This window comes from Lipophrys pholis (genome assembly GCF_963383615.2).
Source record: "Lipophrys pholis genome assembly, chromosome: 2".
Classification (NCBI taxonomy): Eukaryota; Metazoa; Chordata; class Actinopteri; order Blenniiformes; family Blenniidae; genus Lipophrys; species Lipophrys pholis.
In genome coordinates, this window is record NC_137636.1 from 28963605 (window position 1) to 28983909 (window position 20305).

The 20305-nt window shown below is 42.8% G+C and overlaps 1 protein-coding gene across 3 annotated transcripts in view; it reads right to left on the reverse strand.

Moving 5' to 3' along the window:
- The window catches only part of shf (Src homology 2 domain containing F), a 106555-nt gene extending 98895 nt beyond the window's left edge, over positions 1–7660 (reverse strand). For all 3 annotated transcript variants that reach the window (XM_080493487.1, XM_080493486.1, XM_080493488.1), the window contains exon 1: positions 6814–7660. In XM_080493487.1, the coding sequence (XP_080349613.1) occupies positions 6814–7245 (432 nt within the window). In that variant the 5' untranslated portion in view covers positions 7246–7660. The remainder of the gene's footprint in view (positions 1–6813) is intronic.
- Positions 7661–20305: the final 12645 nt, after the last annotated feature.

Below are 20305 nucleotides of genomic sequence, written 5' to 3' on the forward strand. Positions count from 1 at the left end.
GAACAGGACAGCAAGAGCCAGAAAAAGGCTATATTAGAATGGCTGGCTGACAATTGTCAGTCTTTTCCCTCGGTGGAGCACGCAGCAGCAATTGCTCTCGCCACTTGTCACCATTTCAGACATCTAGGTCACTCGAGGTTGAAACAGCCGAGATCATTAACCCCGGTTAAATTTTAGCAAGCAAGGGAGCAGCCGCAGTACCCCGCCCACACGGAGGGGCGAGTGGAGACTCGTCAGGTTAAAAAGGGAATGTCACCAAGTTGTAAACACTTCCTGTCAGGAAGGGAACACTTCCTTAATCCTGGAGAAACCGAGCCATTCCTGATCTTCCACCAAACAACTGCAGACGGCGCTTGGCTTTCTCCCCGCTCACAATTCTCACTGAATAAATAGTGAAAACTGAATGAGTGATGCCCACCTGCCCACCCCCTGCCATTGTAAGTAAATAAATAAATAAATACTACAACTGGTAAAAAGGGGACATTAGTTTAAAAGAAAAAAAAAGAAAAACGAGTTGTTTTAAATGTACAAAAAAACGTTTTCAACCACCATACCTAATGTGAATAATAAAGACGGTAAACTAAGTTATCAAAATTGGGAAAACATTCATTGGAAAACCAAAAGCTAGATGTGGATCCCAGCCTACAGTGCGGATTGCAGGAACTGTTGGAGTCGATTCTGCAGACTTGTATAAATTCAGAATAATATAAATCCACTGAGGAGGTGTTGTGGTCGGGGTCAAGAAAGGAAAAAAAAAAGTGATGCATCACTAGACTTGAACAGAATGTTTTAAAGAAAACTGTTTAGCAATGAGCTCCTCACACGTGGAGCATGTAGAAAAGGCTCTCACAAAGCTCTCTGCATAAACACAGATCCTGGAAGCCCACTAAGCATAAATAAAACTGTTCAGTTTCCCGTTCAGCAATCACATCACAGGGAAGCTCCGCTCTCCAGACACAAGTCTGTCTGCCTCCTGCAGCGAGACACAAAAACAACAGCCCGCACTCACGCTGGAGATAAAAAAGGCAAATCAGTGTCGATCTCTGACCGCTGAATCATCACCGGATTTCAATGCAAAAACAGTAATTTGGTTATTCATAAGATTTGCATGTTTGACTTCCCTCTGCAAAGCTGGAGGAACTTCTACAAAATTAGTAGTAAAAGTCACTTCTCCTGCAGGCTGCCGGTGTTTCTGGTGGCATGCAAACTCATTTGTTTCTTTTTAATCTGTGCGCCACGATCGGCCTGCAGGACCAGGGCTCTTTCTCGACTCGGCTGCACACACTGTCATTACACAAAACAGAGCCATGTGTCTACGGCACCCCGGAGGTCAGAGCAGCAGCACTCGTCTGCAGGCTAATTGTGACCTGGTGGAATCCTGCCACTGATGTTCCGGCACAAAGCTAGAAAAAGCAAATCGAGCAACAAACACAACTGACTCCAGCGGGACCCTTTAAACTGAAAAGAAAGCTCCCACATGGAAGGAGGAAGGAAAATAAGCAAACAATGGCTAACGGCTATCGTTTCCAAAGGCCTATAACAGGCGCGCACATACAGTGGACTGGCTGCTTATGAAAACCCCGACCATGACAGATTATCGCATGCGGTTTACACTGCCGGGATGTGAATGTAACAGGATTTGGGGAAAACGATATCTTGATGAAAAGCCAAACCTTTAAAACGCATGAGTAGACATTACATTGTGGCCTCCAGCACGCCGTCTACTTCAACATGACTTCATAGTGTTTGAGCAGGGGCGGAGCTTCAGCCAGCATGCTGCGAGGCTCTGTGCGCCTTCCTTCCTTTCAAAGTGCCCTTCCAGGATTCTTGCTCAGGTCAGGAATGCATTGTAATGCTCTTTTGTCACTTACAGTAAGCCAGTGATGAACAATGAAAATGAGCCGTGTTTGGAGCTGTTCAGGGCACTGGGACATTAAAAACAGTGTGAAGTCTTCACACTGGCCAGGATGACTTTGAGGAAATGCTTCAGATGTTTAAAATAGTTCAGGAAATGCGTGGCATTCCTTGACACCTCGGCAACTTGAGCTGGAAATCAAAACTCCTCACAATCATGCCAACAGCTTCACAGTCTAGACTTGTTTTGGATTAATAGTCGCCATGGCAACACACCAAATTACTTATTCCACACAATTGATCACAATTACCTAAATTATTTGCTTACGGGAAGATTTCAGTCACAATGTGCCCACCACTGCTCAGCGTGAACTTCAGAGGAACAGCAGCTGCAAAACCTCCAGAGCTGCACGACAAAGCTTTCACATCAATCTGTTGATTGTTTTACCAAGAAGAGTCACAGCGGCAGTGAAAATCCCTGAAAAACATTTCATATACTCTCGGTTGGTTCTGCTATTTAATATGACCATTATGTGTTTAATCGCTGACAGACATGACCATGATTCTCCATGGTTGTTTAGAAAAGGTAAAGCGGCTAAGCCACAACCACCAAAGCCCTCAATTAATCTTACAAGCCTCCATCTCACCCAAAAAAAAAGAAGAAAAAAAAATCACAGAACTGCTTTAAGAAAACATGATGAGTTCTGATGTTTGCATCCATTTTCTGGCCGGGCGTCCCTGAAGAAAAGCTCTGGCTCAGATCCAGGTTTATATTGACGTTTGCGCTTGACATTTCTCCTATCACTGGCAGAGATGAAAGTGCGAGAGACCAGTGGGACACATTGATGAAACTCCACTGATGTCTGGAGTGTCAAGGTGAAAGGCCAAGTGAAGATATTCAGGGTGTGGGGAAACGAGAGCGAGCGGGCTTTCGCCATGCAGCACCGGCGCTGCAATCTGCGGGCCAGGAGAGGAGGACTTGATCTACCCACGCCTGCAAAGACGAAGCACCCAGTGAGGGTGTAATTAAGGTCTTTCACAAAAGCAGCGCTATTAAAATGCACTCGCAGGTATGCAAGAGACAAAAGGAAGGAAGTCAAAGGAGAGTTTGTATGGACTGGAATTCAATGACAGGGACATGTTTATGCCGATGTGCCAGCAACTGCCGTCGGATGAGAAGCATTATGTTTTAAGTTCATCCCGTTCAGGTTAACGTTGTATTTCCGAAGGCCTCCGGGTATTAAATTTTTTTTTTCCCCAGATCTGACACAAACATTTGTCCATCAAGCATGAGCGGATTATGTTTTGGTGGCCCGGTCAATAATGTGTGTTTAAGTCTGGTCGTATTGGTAATAGAATTTGTCTATAACACTTGATCCCTTTTATTAAATTTCTCACTGTCTGAAGTCTGAACTGCACACATTCTGAGTCTGGACAGACTTTAGTGTAAAGTGAAACTTCATTGAGTGGTTCAGACAGACAACTGCAACGCAGTACTGTGAGTTTTTTTTTTTTTTTAATGAATGCTTGAGGAATGAATCAAGACCCTACAAAACCCTGAAAGCAGATGCAACGTAAAAATCAATTAAATCAATGACGGACACTTTTACTACGGCTTACACTTTATTCCTTAAATCTTGAAGCAAAGTCACAGATTTGTGAATGGAGAATGTGTGAAAGCACTTGGCAGTGGCGTTCACGTCTCCGGAGGTGCAAATGTCTGTTAAGGGAGTGTTCAGCATCAACAATGGTGGAATTGTGACTTCTTGTATCTGTTTCGATAAAGAATCCACAAAAATCTGTTGATTAATTCTTAACTGCTTCGCACTCCAACATCACGCATCCAAACTTTCGAGGATTAGATAAGACTGGATACCCGCCTACATGAAAATCAACTGAAATGCTGACGGAAGAAAGATCTATTGCTCCAGACGCCTCCGTCGACTGCACAACAAGAGCCGGGGGAGACTGAACCAGCTGCATCCTTCTATAGATAGATATGCAGGCCGACTCCTGGGATCATTGAGTCAAAGGGACCTGGAAGCCTGAAGGCAGCCAAAGTTAGATTGGAAGAGAAGCGCTCCCCAGGTGCCTGAGCAGATACTGATGATGACGGGCGGCGCTTCACATGGGTGCCGCAGTCTGTCAGCTCCGCGCCGCCGCTTTTGTTTACACATTTCCAAGAGGGGCCCGTCGTCGGTTTCTGGGGGGGGGGGGGGGGGGTTGGCTGTCCTTGAGAGAAGTTAGGTTAATGCTGAGTAGAGCGATGAGCTGGGGAGATGAGGCCTTTAATTAGCTCCGAGGCAGGATGATAATTGATCACCTCTCTCAGCTCACTCCACCGTGAAGGGCCGGGCGTCATCGCAAACAAAACACATCACAATGCCTTGGAAATTTAACACTGCGACTAATGCGTCCTGATATGCGTCACACAAAATGAAGCGCCATATGAAAGCTCCAGATCAATACAAGAAAGAAAAAAAAAAGAGGCTAAAGTACAGTCGGGTCCCTCTGGAAAATATGCGTCACTGTGTAGTGCCTCTTAAACTTGCTGGTTTTCCCTCATTGAGGCTGGCGAATAGACACAGTCCCAGGAAAATTCACTTGATGCTGCTATTGGCATTTCAGGCATTAGGTAGGCAGTGATATAATTAGCATTCATGAGTCAAGTAATTAAAACATCAATGTAACCAAGCAGAGCTGCTGAGGCTCTTTACTCAGTCTCTCAGCAGTTGGCGCTCGTTGCACGCTGTCCAAAAGAAACGACTGTCAGCCCGAGGTGCGCGTAGGTGTGAACATGTGCATGAGTCCAACGGGCACCGTTTAGTTTTTTTCTCTTTATTCACCGTCCCTTTTAGTTGATGGGAACACTGCCTGATATATATATATATATATATAAAAAAGAGCCTATAAAGTGTGTCAACATGAAGCATCCACAATAAAAAAACATCACCCACTTTTTTTTTTTTCAAGCTTTTAACACAAATGCCTGAGAGGAGAGAGCGTGCACATCCTCCCACAGAGACCGTACGAACAAACATCTGCATCCAGGGACAATCCTTCATTAACAGCACTTTCACCTAGAGAGTGGCTCTAACAAGGATTTACAAACAATTATCATGGGCAGCCACAGTCGGAAAGAAAATCCTCCGCTTCCAGACAAACCGTAATCCTCACAAAAGGTTGAGCACAAAGCCTCACAACACTCTTTGAGGTAGTTACTAAGGAGCATGGAGGCTTACCTGAAAGGAGTTTTCTCCTCTAAATAAAAAAAAAAATGCACCTGCTATTTAAGAAGTGAAAACATAATGACATGCCTTATTCGTGTGTATGGGTTCATTTTTGACCCAAATAAAAAGTGGCGACAAACGTGTCAGGCATGTTTGGAGTTACTGCCTCATGCTTGAATCTCCCCTTCTTACTCCTCCATCATTTTCATTCAACCTTCTTCTACCTGACAAGAAATCTGTAAACCCTCCTCTCCACATCTTTCTTTAAGCCGGCCAGCTGTCAGTACCGATTTAGCTGGTCCATAACATGGTTCATACTCCTGGGTGCGAAGCATTCAAGCTCATGCTATGCAATCAGCCGCTTGGTTGTCGGAGCCATATGTGCACAGAGAGACAGAGAGCAGACGGAGAGGCAACTGTATTCCTGAGTTGGGGGGGGGGGGGGGGGTCCGAATAAGCTTCAATTAACAAGACACAACTGTAATCTGCTTAATCAGCTCCGACAGCTGCAGTGGCTGAGAGAAAACTGTAAAGTTTGGGTTTCCGGCTGTTTTATTTTTTTACTGAAAACACATGGCTCCTTAACCTGCATACCAAGTTCATGAGGTGACTGCTGAAAGCAGTGGCTGACAGTGTGGGAAAACAAACATGGCAACAGAATATCATTTTCTAAGCTTCAATGAGTTCCTGATTTGGGAGTTAAATGATGACTGTGTCAGGAAGAGAAAAAAAAAACCACCTTAATGCAACAATCTTGCAACAGGTTGCAGAAATGGTGGAATATAAACAAAAATGTTGCACTGAAACCAACTGCGAACTGGCCGCAAGTCGCAGGGCAGGTGTGAAAGCAAACCCGGGCGGAGGTGGAAGTAGCATGGAGGTGACATGGACACAGACGTGATTGAAGGGCGATCTGAGCAGTGTGGAGATTCTCGCAGGGCCGTGCTGCTAATGGACTGGGGAGACAGCGAAAAACATTCCTCGCCTGGATCACACTCTCACAGACACCGAGCATCTCCACCGTCTCCAAATGAACACAGTGCGTGGATTCCTGACAAGCCTGACATGAATGACTGTGTGCTCCAAGGCGCAGCCTGCTTTGCCTGCTGTCTGTCTGTTTCTCCACACACACTTTGGTTGGAAAAAGCAAAGAGAGGATCATAAGAAACCCTTATATCCATAAACTTATCACAAGTGATTTCCCCCTGGCGTCTCTACTATGGACATTCTCTACATGGATCTGTCTAGCTAAATAAGATTAGAATAAAGATGAATTAGAGGAATTGAATCTAGATTGCACTGCTGCTTGGAAATGAGCTTTAAGAAGAGATGGGAAGGAAAGCACAGCTGGTGCACCCGGGAAGAGTTTGGAGGGAATGAAACTGTCCAGGAACAAACGAATAAAAATACATTTTCTACATTGCCATGTAGAGGCGTGTGTTTGCTGGCTCCTCCACAGCACTCCCTGGAGTGGAGGTTGGATATTAGACGGGTGGATTTCGCAACCGGTGCGGATTCTCTGAGTGCGCCTGTGATAACAAGTTCTGCCGGTTTTAACGAGTCATTTTATGGGCAGAGCTTCAAAACTAACCACGTTTTTTTTTTATATGTCTTTCATTGACCTCATTATTAGAAGTGGTTGATACACATTTGCAAGGAAACTGTTGAATTACAAAGTTGAAGGTTGTTGCGCGCTCGGACGCACATGACGCACCAAGACTTGACCCACCTTGTCCTTGTCGTGGTCGGATGGAGGAGAGGTGGGGGACTTAACACTCCCCACCGCCACCGCCTGGGTGACCGTGACGCCCCCGCCGGGCGCCGGGCTGCTCTTCTCGATGGTTTCTACCTTGATGAGTCGGTGCTTTGGCGACACGTATTTGATATCCGGGGAGCCCACCGTGTTCAGATTCGAGCCGAACGAGATATTTCCACCTGGAGTGTAGGGGTCCTCGAAGTCCAGCTCCTTCTGTAGTTTGTAGGCAGCGAGGATGTCCGGCTGAGCGGGGCTGGGGAACGTGGCCCCGGAGCCGGTCTGCTGGAAGCCGGGCGCACCGCCCGGCACGCCGGTGTGACAGTGTCTGTAGTCCGGCTTCGGAGGCGCCGGAGGGGGGGCTTTGGTGGTTTTGAATCCTAGGTGCTCCTTGAACCACTTGGCCATGCTGCCAGTGCATCGCTCACAAGTCAATGAATGTTAGTTTACTTCCAGTTTTCCTGACAGTCCGGTCGTCAGAGGACGAGGGTGGGGGAGGGTGGGGGGGTCTCTCTCGGGTCATCCGCGGCCAGAGCGCAGCCGGGCTCCGGAGCGCGTCGCCGGCGGTCCCGTCCGGACTCCGGCGGAGCAACGAGGAGAGAGCCAGCCGGCGGGAGGGCAGCCTCAGGCACTTTGTTTAATCTGGATCTGCCCCTGCCGCAACTCTGTCACTGCCACACACTCTCTCACTCACTCTCACACACACACACAGGCGCGCGCGCTTACACACCCACACACACACCCACACAATCCGTGGTCTGCTCCGGTTGCGCTCCACGTCAGGTTTCCACACGACGCAACACCAGAGCGCTTGAGCAAGAGCAACACACGCCCCCCCCCCAAACACACGCTTCGCTCAGCCCAGCAAACCTGCCCTCCCCACCTGAGAACATCCACTGCCACCTACCGGACTCACTACAGAGGAAACACGAGGAGGCGAACCCGCGTCTCACGAGCCTCAATGAATGATTTATTACGTAACCAGAGGAGGAAAAGAAAACCAGACAATTGTAACCTCCACTTAAACCACACAAAAAACACCTAAAAGTACAATTTCTAGGATACTTAAAGTAAAAGTACTCATCTACTACATATAATTTCATATAATTGTTCATGAACTTAGAAATGACCGAGAAATCAACTTAGTAGTGGTTTGCCCTTCGAGCTGTAGTTTAGCTGGAAGTCCTTCCTATAAGGAGTTTGCATGTTCTTCTGTGTACATGTGGGTTTTCTTGAGTACCTTTATAATCCTCCCACAGTCCCCGAAAATATATTTGAGGCTAGTTGGTGGTTTAATTACTCATAGTAGGTGTGAATGGTGGTGACCCTCCAGGGCAGACCTGGCTTCATAAGGTCCTGTGGCCCTTTAGCTCTGCTTGACCAGCCTTCAAGGTGTCACTGGGAAATCCTTAATCGAACCAAAATGACTGTTTATTATTGGCTTTATTCCATCTAAAATGGACACATTTTTCACATTACTTACCATTAATTCATTATTTCTTGCAACACAGAGTTTAGCACCTTGGAAGGCAGAGCTAGTAATTATTACCTTAGAAAACTAGTGTTTCAAAGTTGAAAAATAGACAGTTAACGGCAAAAAATTTTTTTAAAGCATAGTGTTTTTTCACTTATTTACTGAAATCGAAATTTAGAAAACAATTATAAAGCTTTTGAGACAAAGACTGGGAAAGACAGGAGAAAAGTGACGCAGCGCAACAGAAGCTCATAAAAAATATTAAAATTAAAAAGAAATAAGTTTGTCATTGAACAAAACTTAATGCAACGTATGTCAATAGTTGTATTAACTTTTCATGTGTCCCTTTGGTAATATTACTTGCCCAGTCCTGCTCCAGGATATACCATGCCTTCTATCCTAATCACCTGAGGTCGGCTCCAATACCTGGAGACCCGAAGCAACAAATTTAAAGCTGCAGTTTTTTTTTCTCCCCAATAATTGAATAAGTGTATTCACTGCAAAAATGCAGAGTATTATTCAAAGTTTTAATAATATAAAAAAAAATTTCACATAAGTAGTCTAAATTGTACTAATACTGTATAAGTCTTTCAAAATGCTACTTAAGAATGTAATCTGTTACTTCCAACACAGTATGTAGCATAGTTAGATGCAATATGATGCCGGCTGTGGCAGAAATTAGTCTCTACTTTCTGAACATTTAACATTGAGTTTAAAGTAGAATCATTAACTAAAATTCCAGTAAGAGTGTGTAATATTCTTTTCAAATAAAATCTCACACATTTAGACTTTGACAGCCAAATAAAGCTCAGTGCTTAAGAGCCATTCATGTACACTACATTTTCCCACCAATAGAACTCAATGGCCACGTGTCTTTCGCTCACTCTCGGTCCTCTCGTGTCCAGATGGCCACTTCAGAGCGTTTCAGCAGTGAATTGCATTGAAAAATGACCAGTGAAGAGGATGCTGAAGCCGATATTAGCTCTGAGCACTGGCACAGCGAAGTCCATTACGGCACATTCATGAGCAGAGGAGGGGAAATGTCCAGAGCAACAATGCAAGCAAACAACGGTCTTTTAATCTCTCCGATGGATGTGGTTGCAGGTTCGCGTGCTTAACACTAATTGCTTTTGCAATCAGAGGACAGAAGAAGAAGAAATACCCTCAGAGAGACAAACCCCAGTAACAGTGTGCATTAACAGGAGTCATGGCTGCAGCACAGTGGGTTTTTATGAAGCAATATTTCTTTTTAATATCACCACACACACACACACACACACACGGCCTTGAGCAAGTCACAGTGCACAGATCAGAGTTTAACCCTGGCAGGCCCCTGGGACAGACAACTCCGAGCTCAAGAGATCAAAACAAAATCTATTATTTCTGTGTTAAAACTCCTGCTTGTGCTGCTCTTTGGGTTTGCAGGGGAATCCACCCAGTGTAGTTTCTCTGCATTTCTATAGGAATAATTTCACTCCACAGCCAGGAGATTAACCTGATTAAGTAGTGTATTATGCATGAAAGCTTGAAAGGATCCAGGGGCCGCTCATTGCTTTACTGCAGCAACGTTCTTCTTCTGGGAGGGCAAAAAGAATCTCTCAAACAGAAGTGCTCAACAATTAGCTCCAACCTATACATTACATTACACGGTGTAAGTTTAATTGTGCACATGCTAGTGTGGGTGCAGCCTCGCCACCGCACTTCCCTGCACACGATGTGATGAAAAATATTACCGATGCTTCTCGATTATATCCTCTCTGATGCCGTTGGTATTCGTAGGAGTGCGGTTGGCGGGAGCAGATGTGTCATTTAGTTTACAGACTGCGACTCACATTACAGACCTTCTCTTGCGTTGCCACAATTACTTTCACCAGTTTCCTCCAGCAGCCATCGCAGACAACATTTGAAATGCAAATCCTGTAATCCGCCACGTCACAGGCTACAAATAGTATTTTTAAGGAGCCTACGCAAGCAATACACGCCGGAAGGATTTTTCTGTAGGGATGTGGAAGGTTTTGAAAATGGCGGCGCAGGTTGTGTGTTATTGTTGCAATTTCTTAACAGAAGAAATGATTTGAGTGAAAACTTTTTCTTTCAAACAAAAGTGGCTTGATTTATTTTTTACAAGTTGTGAATGTCATCTACTTGACTCTGATAGTTATTGTACAGCCCCATCAGTCATCTTCTTCTTATTATTATTCTTTTAGGGTTAATGACACTTTGCGCCCATAAAGATGCATTACCGCCATCTGCTGGTTCTATCTATCTACATTGTTTCCTATCACTCTCATCGTCCCTGATGACTGTTTCCCTATCTCTAATCAGCGACTTTTTCATCCCTGATGACTGTTTCCCTTCTTCTTTTTCACCTGGGTTCAACAGCAGTTTTGATCCATGAAGTTGCGCTACCGCCATCTGCTGGTTCCAGCTAGTTCATACCACAACTATCCTCTAAGAAAGAAAGAAAGAAAGAAAGAAAGAAAGAAAGAAAGAAAGAAAGAAAGGAGCGTCCCATCAGCTAACGGTAGCTCCCCACTATACAGTCTGTACTTGCTGTCTGTCTCCACTGAATAGAAGTAACTAATTAATAGTTAATAATTAATTAGCTTGCAGGTTCTGAGCAAACTTTTCCTCTCTACATCAATGCCAGTGTATATTGGATGCTGACATGCACATTATAGAAAATTAATTTAAAAACGCATGCAATTTGCAAAGCTGTGACAAGATGACAGCTTATGTTTGCTATAGGCGAAGGTGGACGCCTTCCGCATTTCCTGCTGACGCCTCCAACGTTTGACATGCTGTGTAAGACACATGACAAATGTATTTTCTACTTTAAGGCTGCTGGCACGAGAAATGATTTCACAGCAGTAGGAGATACAGGTTAAGCACTAGCTTTTATATCTATGAAGGTATGAATTTTTTTTTCCATTTATATATAAATATATAGGAATTTTAACCCTTTACATTTGCTCTCATGTTTAGGTTTTACAGCTGGACTGATGGACAGTTACTGCATATTTTTAGCAAGCTCACTGGATTTGTAATTGAATTGCCAAATTTCCTTGCCTCAGCAGTTCAGCAATAACCGTTCAACATTTTGTGTAGAATGCTTTAAAATGTCCAAATACATCACCGGTATGGCATCCATGTGCAGCACTAACGTGCCAGGCTGGAGTGCCAAATAGACCTTTTTCATATTCTACGCAGTTTTTAAACCAGTTCACGATACCTCTCTCTTATAAAAGAAAACAAAAAGAAAATAAGTCGTAGCGCTCTCGGGAAATGAATGTATGTTAAAAAAAATGCTGAGCATTTCTAAAATAATCAATGTTCATGCTCAGTTTGTCTACATTTCCCAGAGGTACGAAGCAAAACCCTGAATGATGCGAACATTGCTTTATTAATTAAATTTGCTTACAGACATATTAAAATCTTTTCTTTTTTTTTATTGTAACGGCACTGTTGTCTCACTATATTGAAATTTGGTCCTAGAGGTTTTTGCATTGGTGCCCCGTCAAAATTCGGTAACTCTAATGTGTAAACTCTACAAATCCACAATCAAAACTGTGAAAGAACTGTCCATTTGTCCTTCTGTTTTTGTTTCCTTTACTTGTCTTTATTCCTACTTAGATGCATTTATAGTAATTACCTCTTACTATTTTATTAACGGTCTATTTGAAAGTATTTTTCATTTTTTGCAATGTTGAAATCTTTTGTGATGAAAACTATTTCCACTCTCGTGCAAGCAAGAAACTCAGAAATGATTTCTGCAGTTACTGGACATTCAAACCCATCAATAGGTACGACACATCAGACATTTTCCCCATGTTTTTCCATTCAGAGAAGTGTTTTTTGTTTTTTTTTCTTTTCATCTCTCAGACTCAGACTGAGTGTAATTGGAACATTTCATGTCTGAAGGTGCATGAGCCTCCTGTCTGTCAACAACTGCATCGCCAAGGTCGTCAAGCAAATAAATCAATACGAAATTGCTCAAAGAGAGAGGAGACGACCCTCACGGCACGCTGGATCTTCCAGTTGGAAAACATTGCGGGAAACAGTCTAAACGTAAGGCGAAGCAGCTGCTGGTCATCGGGAAATATTCTTCAATCAATGTCTTGCATAACAGAAGAGTGCATGAGCAGTCATTCTGGTATCATAAACCGAGCTTGTTGTGCCGCACATTACCCAGTGTTGATAGAATTTATTGAAAGAAAGAAAGAAAGAAAGAAAGAAAGAAAGAAAGAAAACCATCAATCTTGAGTTTTTATTATCCAGCATGCACAGTTGCCCTTTAAATGGGGGATTTTATGTCATGAGACATAAAATCCTTCAACTTTCCCTTTTTATGAAAACCTCTATCTCGCAATTTATGCACGTATATCATCAGATCAGACTTGAAACTTAAACTACTGCTAATGACACAATTCCTTTTAATGACTCCAACAAACAGGGCAAGTCATTTTAAAATTGGTCGGCAAAAGATTCTAAAGCCCAATGAAGAATTTGGGTTTTGTTCTTTCTTTGTTTTTTTCTTTGTTCTGTCTTTGAACGAGACTTTAATTGTTCAGGAAAAGCTGGTCCCTGCATGAGCTGAAAAATGACTGATGCCTCTGCTGTGAAGATGCAATTAATACGAGCTGTAATTAATCATTTTCTTCTTCTTTTTTTTTTTTTTTAAAGCAACACAACTCTTTTTTTACAGTAATGGAGAAAATCTTAGAGCTTTGGGAATGCTATTCTTCGAGGGAAAAATACAACGACTGCAATGGTAAAATATGTAAAAATCTCTCCTCAGTTTTTACTGTTATCTAGAAGTTGTCACACGATTAAAACTATTGAGATGCTTTTTTGAGGGTGTTGTACATTGTTTTATTTATATGTGACACAATCATGTGCTTTGAGAAAAAAATGGAGGTCCTACTGAGTTGTAAACTACCTACCTCAGGTACTGGATTCATTCGTCATTAAAACAATGTTCCTGTTCAGCAGCTCCGACATACAACATGAGAAGATCAAGAGTTTAAAGAGTGTAAAGACTTCTTTCCACAGGAAGCGATTGAGAGTCTCCTTTTGCTCCCTTTATGTGAAACGGGCCTGATATATCACAGTTACCACGCACATCGAAACACCTCCCAAACAACAACGGTTGCAAGGCCAGATGAGCCTGAGCAGCATTAAACTGGACATAAACAAACCATCAACAGAAAGGAAGAAATACATGAATAATCAAAAACAACCAAGAAGAATACGGGGGGGGTCTATATGTGTTTATTCATATGCATTCATTTGTGAAAACATCCACAGACAGGATTCTATTTAAAAGCAGGCACACTGGTTGTTCTTAGCAACACTGCAAATCCCTTCACTACAGCCAGAAATCACTAACTGGATTTATTGTTGAGTAGTATCGATAACCAGAACAAGCCTTGGTATTGGTCGTATTGATAGTCGAGGCATTGACCCGTCTACAAGTAGCCCATTTTGCTCTGATAACACTAGTATTTCTAAGATCAAACAAGTGCTCTTAAGAATCATTCTGGTCATGAAAAGCTTTATTGTGTCTCATTTAAGTGGCAGAATTAAAATACAACGTTTCCTGAGTTTGTGTTGCTTAATACTTCAATGCCCCTTTGGACTTTCACAAGCACAGCCCGATAAGGCTTGTACATAAAATTAAGAAGTATGGGGTATTTTTCTGGCTGTTTTACATGTTCAGTGGGACTGGAGCTACAGAAATAAGTGGCATATTTTCTTTCTGAAGTATACGTCAGACCTATAGCATAAATCAGGGCTGGAATGGCCTAGTTTATAGAATAATCTAAGACATCCCCATGCTGCTCCTGAAAAGATTTGTTCTTTGCACACTCGTACAAAATTTCGAGACGCTGGTATTGCCAAGTAAACAGTGTCTTCAGACGAGAACACATCTAATCCCGGGAGTTTGATGTTGGCCGAACGTGACCTTTTTCTCTGTGGCAACTTCTTACTAGTTTTGGCAGTCTCAGCTCCGGGTGGGCTTCTGATCTGCTCGTGTCTCGCTGGACTCTCTCTCTCTCTGGTCGCCTTTTTCCAGATCTAACAGCATATAACAAGTAAAATAACGCTCAGTCCTGTCAATTATTTAGGTTATGCATCTGTGAAACCTCCGAAAAAAATACTCTCGCTTGTCTCGGTTTAACGATTCTTCTGTCACTCTCCCTCTGAAGCACCAAATTTGTTGGCAAGAGAAGCACTCAAGTCGACACGTTACCTTTTGAACCCGTCTAAGTATGTCACCCAGTTTGATAGAATCCACGCTCTCAGAGCTTGCAAAATAAGGATTTACTGCCTATTAAGTGGGATCCAAGTGTGTGGTGGGGATGTTCAAGATGCTGCAAACCTTCGCTGGAAATGAATCAGAATATTTGGCATTCATCCCAAATGATCTATGGCATTGAACATTAAAGGACGGAGCGCGGATGAAATGCTGATGTGTACATTCTGAAGACGGGCCACATATTTCAGTGGCGTCTGAAATGAACTCGGTGAAAGACGAGAACAAAAGCTCGCCGTCACCTCACACTTGTCGCGTTCGCTGGGGTTGCACTCCTCGGGACGGCTCTGGCGGGTGAGAGGATGACAGTCGTTTAGCATCGTGGCTCGGCGTGCGAGTGTATTGTGTGTGACTGTGATGAATCAGAGCAGCACGGTTCACAAGTCTGCATCTTCAGCCAGTGTGACACAGCCAATGGCCTCTGACGAATGAAAATTTACTGCCGAGCTCTCCTCACTGGCCTCTTAATATGCACTGCCGCTCCGCGGAGCAGCGTTTGGACACCACATGTGATCCTATGTCGTCTAATTTTGTTCATGATTCTACTCAAAAAGTAAGGAGAATAATTCCCAAACTCCATAGTTGCATTTTTTTTATTAGAGATTTATTTATTTAGGAGGTGTTTAATTTGTCTATTTCTAGAAATAATAATTATCTTTCCCCTCACTCTCCATTTTGGTTATAGCCTCAACAAAATGATTATTGTGCCAGTCATATTTCAACTTGAATACGATTTCATTATTCCAAAGTACAATTACCAAAGTGAGAATTGCCAACAGTTAAAGTCATATTGATTGCTCTACTGGAAGAGGGAATGATTGGATCCCCCCCCCCCAATGCACCCACCCTCGTTTTCTTTTTCTTTTTAATTTTGATTTTGAATGTATTTCTCCCACAAAGATCGCCTCCAACTGAGCAGGTAAACTGCGGCTGGTGTGCGATAAGGAGAATTTGGCAATCTTAAAAGCTGGTCTCATAGCAACCTATTAGCGCCAGTCTTATGGTAGATAGCGAAACAGGCTCCCGGGCTCTGGCCGTATATAGAGCGGGAATTTTTGCTTAATAGCGGCGCCGTGGAGAGCTGTAAAGAGCTGTAGCAAGTCTCTGGGGTGTTTCTGGCTGAAATACTCCGTGCTGCAATTTTGAGGAGGCTGTAAAAGATGAGAAATGTTACCCAGTGGCTTCTTGCATCACTGCTATTGTCATGCTAATGCATCAGCCATGACTGGCTGCGTACGTATCAGAACCAATATCTGGTTTATTGAGGTTTTCATTTTCATGTCAGAAGCCAGAGTATGCACGGGCGTATCGTCAGTGATATGTTTCATCCAACTGGCGGTCTTTCTCATTTCCCCCAAACAGTGAACTCAACAGAAAAGGTGCTTCTCTCTGCAGGCTACCGGGAATCAACTGAAGACAAAGACCCTCGATGGGCCAGATTAATGTGTCGTTTGTCGTCAATAGTCGTCTGTGTAGCAATTGTTGAGGGATCCTTTTATCATCAGAGAAAAAAAATAAAGTGCAAATCGGCAATCTGGAACAAAGACGGATTTTAATGATGAAACCCCAAAAGGGTAGAAACAACCAACAAATAACAAAAAACAAACAGGACCTCTCATGTCCATCAACTGACAAACTGACAAGACTGGAGACGCATACCAACGAGGCACCGCAGACAATAATCAAGGGTAACGAGGGTGAGGGAGCGCAGACACCAGGGCAGAGCAACAAGACACTGGAGGTCAAGGGGGGGGGGTTACACATGAACTGCCACTTCAAACTAAGGCCAGCTTTACACGTTCCCAGGGTTTTAAAAAAACAGGGATATTTCTCTGCGTTTGGGACGCACATTTACACATGAATGCAGCTACGAGTCTCCACAAACGATGATTCCTGAAAACGCCGGCCACAGTGGTGATTTAGAAAAACTCTGGGGGCGTTCAAAATGTCCCTCCTATCTCCTTTCCTATCCACTTTTCCTCGAGCCCCAGAAGTGTTTAAGCAGTGATAATGATAAGGAATGGTCGGATTCTCAATAAGCTAAGGAAAGGAGGCTCAATGTTTCCTTTATAACCTCCTTTAGCCGGGGAAACACTGACGCATCTTTTACCAAAGGAGATCAGATCATGCTGCCCCACAATTCCTTGCGGCGACATTTAAAGCTCATCCAAGCGTTCGGGGAAACTCACAATGACTCAACGCAGATCATGTTAAGTAACCAATGCAATAATCTGCCTTGAACTACTTTAAATAATCACACCCACAGCACAACTATGAATGTTATGTGGCTGCTGTCAATAGAACACAGTAAAGTAAACTTTTTGTGCAGCTTATTCTCAGTTTGATTGGTTATTTATTCATGTGGCAGCCGTTTCACTTTAGTTCCTCGTAACCTGGAGCCTCTTTTCCTTTCATTTCAATTGAAACCTTGTGATATTTAAGATTATATCAGCGGTTAGAGGCAAAGAGGAAAGTGTTATTAATGGGCTTTTTGTAGTCCATCTTTTGGATATTTGTAGTTTTTTAACCACGGCAGACGTCTCGAACCTTCGCCCCTGGCAGATTATTATTACATCCTAGTGGAAGTGCGGTCTGATTGTCAATACGTGATCGCCTTTCACAAACTCCTTGAGGAAGCCTTCTAACACCTTTCATTAACCAGGTGATGCCATCCACAGTGTTAAGGAAAAGTGTATTGGAAAGGCGATAGGAGGGACTATTCTGAAGCACCCACAGTGTCTCTGTTTGCATCTGATTGGGCATCATGGCTTCATGTTGCTCATTACACTGCCCCCTACAGGTTTGGCTGCTCATAGTAGCTCTGAACTTGATGTATATGCAGGTCAATGTCAATGAAGATTTTTTTGTAAACATAGAGAGGGGAATATCAGTTTTAGTAAAAACCCGGGTACATGTAAACGTTGCTTGGAACTAAAACAGAACATGAAACACAAAGGAATCAAACAACCACAAGGGTCTACCCAAAATACCAGGATCCGTATTGTTAAAGTATCCGTTTGTGGATGTAATTTGGAACAATATACACCAAATACTGCTTTACAAAAGATGACATGTGTAACCCAGAAAGTTTGATTTTCTTTGACTTCAGTTAACTTCAGTAATATAAGAGAGTAAAATAATCAAAAATGTGATTATTCCTTATTATTCATATATTGATCTCTGGCTTGTGTTTCAATGTTGTGGATCACTTGCTCCTTCGAATCTTTAGTATATCAATAACTTGTTTGTCTTGTAATTGCATATTGATTTAACAAATTGAATGTGGCTGTTACTGCAACTTTGTTTTTGTGTCCCTTTTTACGACAAACTGAATCCCTTCAGCTTTGATACAAACTTAATTTTCTTTTTTAGGGTGTACCAAAACATTTATCCACCATCCAGGTGCTTAATGACAGTAATTTGCATACTTTAGGAATTTGTCAAGTGCTGGGAGAAATGAAGGGTTTTTGCTGTTTACATGTGAAAACAATGCCTAAATGCTGCCGAAGCACAGCTGCTGGAGGAGTCGCCTGTGAGATTTCACGTGCCGCTAAACATGAGCATCCAGCATTCTTGAGTACCTCTCTAACACCTTCGCGGACAAATTAGACACAGCTCACTAACACTCAATGGGCTTCACCCATGGGAAATTATCGCAAGACAATGGGCTCCTCATCTTCGTTTTATGTTCTGAAGGGGAAAATGGATAGAACGAGTGAAAGGAGGAGAAAAAAAGACTTTTGAGACGTCCCTTAAAAAACACAGGCGAGAGGCTGCCTGTATTCCACAATCACAGAGCTGTGAATGATAAGTAATTTCCTTGCGAGTTTGTCGGTGCAGAGGAGCGGAGCCCCGAGACTCCATAGGTGTGGTGTTATCAGAGGGATGATTACATCCTGAAGATGATGGATGTTGGTGGGGTAGTGCGGGAGACGGGAGGACGTCCGGGCTGCTCAGCGGCTGACGGCTCGCCACTGGCAGCCATAACCACAGCCTCATTACACAACAGAGCACGAGCTAAACTCTTTATCCTGTGGCATGAACAATAGACAGGCGATCTCAGTAGTCCTGCTCAATTAAGCAGGAGCATTCACACCCCTCTCTTTCAGGTGGGAGTCTGTTACAGGCTTTCAAGCCATAAATGAGGACATTACAAGAGGAAGAGCTGAGAATCTAGGGCGACACAACTGTCTCAGGACTGTGGACTGGAAAAGATGAATCCCCCACGTGGGAAAAGTCGATGTGATTAGATTGAATACATATAAAAGTGAGCCTCATCTCACTTTGAGCAGGAATCAGTTTTTCTTTTACCGCAGCCAATCTCTGGTGTGAGCTTACAAAGGTCGTATTAGCATATGATTTGGGGAAGCAGGCAGGCAGGTGCCATCAAAGCCTGTTATCCAGATCTGCTGACCTGTTCCAGGCTGCTGCCCTAAACAATCAGCATTTCTCCTCCCAAGTTCAGTGATGGAGTGAAGAAGACGGTTTGAGCATTGCAAAACGAAAAAAGGCAAACCATGTAAAAGGTTACTGTTCAAGAAAGAAGGAAAAACTACGATTAGAACTGAAAAAGTTATGCTTGTCATTATTATTGACAAAAACACCAGAAACTTCCCGAACACGATGATTGGCGGTATTTCTGTTTTTCGTCTCTTCACATATGGAAACTTTTATCCTGGGGTTTCTTTTGGATCTGGGAAGTATTTCAAATCAGAATGAACATTGATCTTAGCTTCTTCCATAGTTGATATGGAAGACGCATTGAAATTGATATATAACAAAAAACACAACAAAACAAACGGCCAGAATGAGAGCTGGCCACACATTTTTCAGAACTAGAATAATTAAAAATCAAAACAAAAAACACCAAAATATTAAACAACATGTGCAGACAAAAAAAAAAAAAAAAAAAAGCCTCCTGAAAGTTCAGTGCGTTCTTGAAAACAATAGTTTGAGAAGGTAAGAACTCAAAAGAGCTTTTGGTTTGGTGGACCAAAGTGATATTCTATTGAGGTTCACAAATATGATAATCTCTAATAACACAGAGAGTGAATCCCCTTGGCAAAAAATCTACTGTGTGTGTTGTTGTTGTTGAATGATCATCATGTATAGATTTCTTTAGTCCATCATTGATTCCACCAACAGAACAACCCAATGCAGGGCTGAGGCGAAGAAAACAATGGTTGTAATCACACCTCTCCTTCCTACACTGAAACAAATCATTCTCAGTCATTTCCACACAAAAATAATTTGTTGACTTAATGTAATTTAATCACGTCACACATTTCCATCTATTCATATTAAGTTGATTGAATCCCATTTTTTTTTTATATTATCTGAACAACATGTATGAGAATGAACCATTTAACAACAAGAAACTCAATGTGCTCATGTTAATCAAACATATTTCAGGTATGTAAACTGAAAAAACTGCATAGTTGATTGTTTTGCGTGTACAGTCGTCTCTGCGGTGAATCCCCACGCAGGGTGGACAGATCAAAAAATACCAACACAGGTCAGTCCGGGCAGCAGCCTCTCTCACTAGAACTCTTTCAGAATACAAGGTATTAAGTATTCAAACATCAGACACTTTACAGTTCTCAATTAAACTCATACTAAATATTTCTCTGGACAATGGGAGCAATACTAAACCCAGGCACTTACACGGAGAACATGCA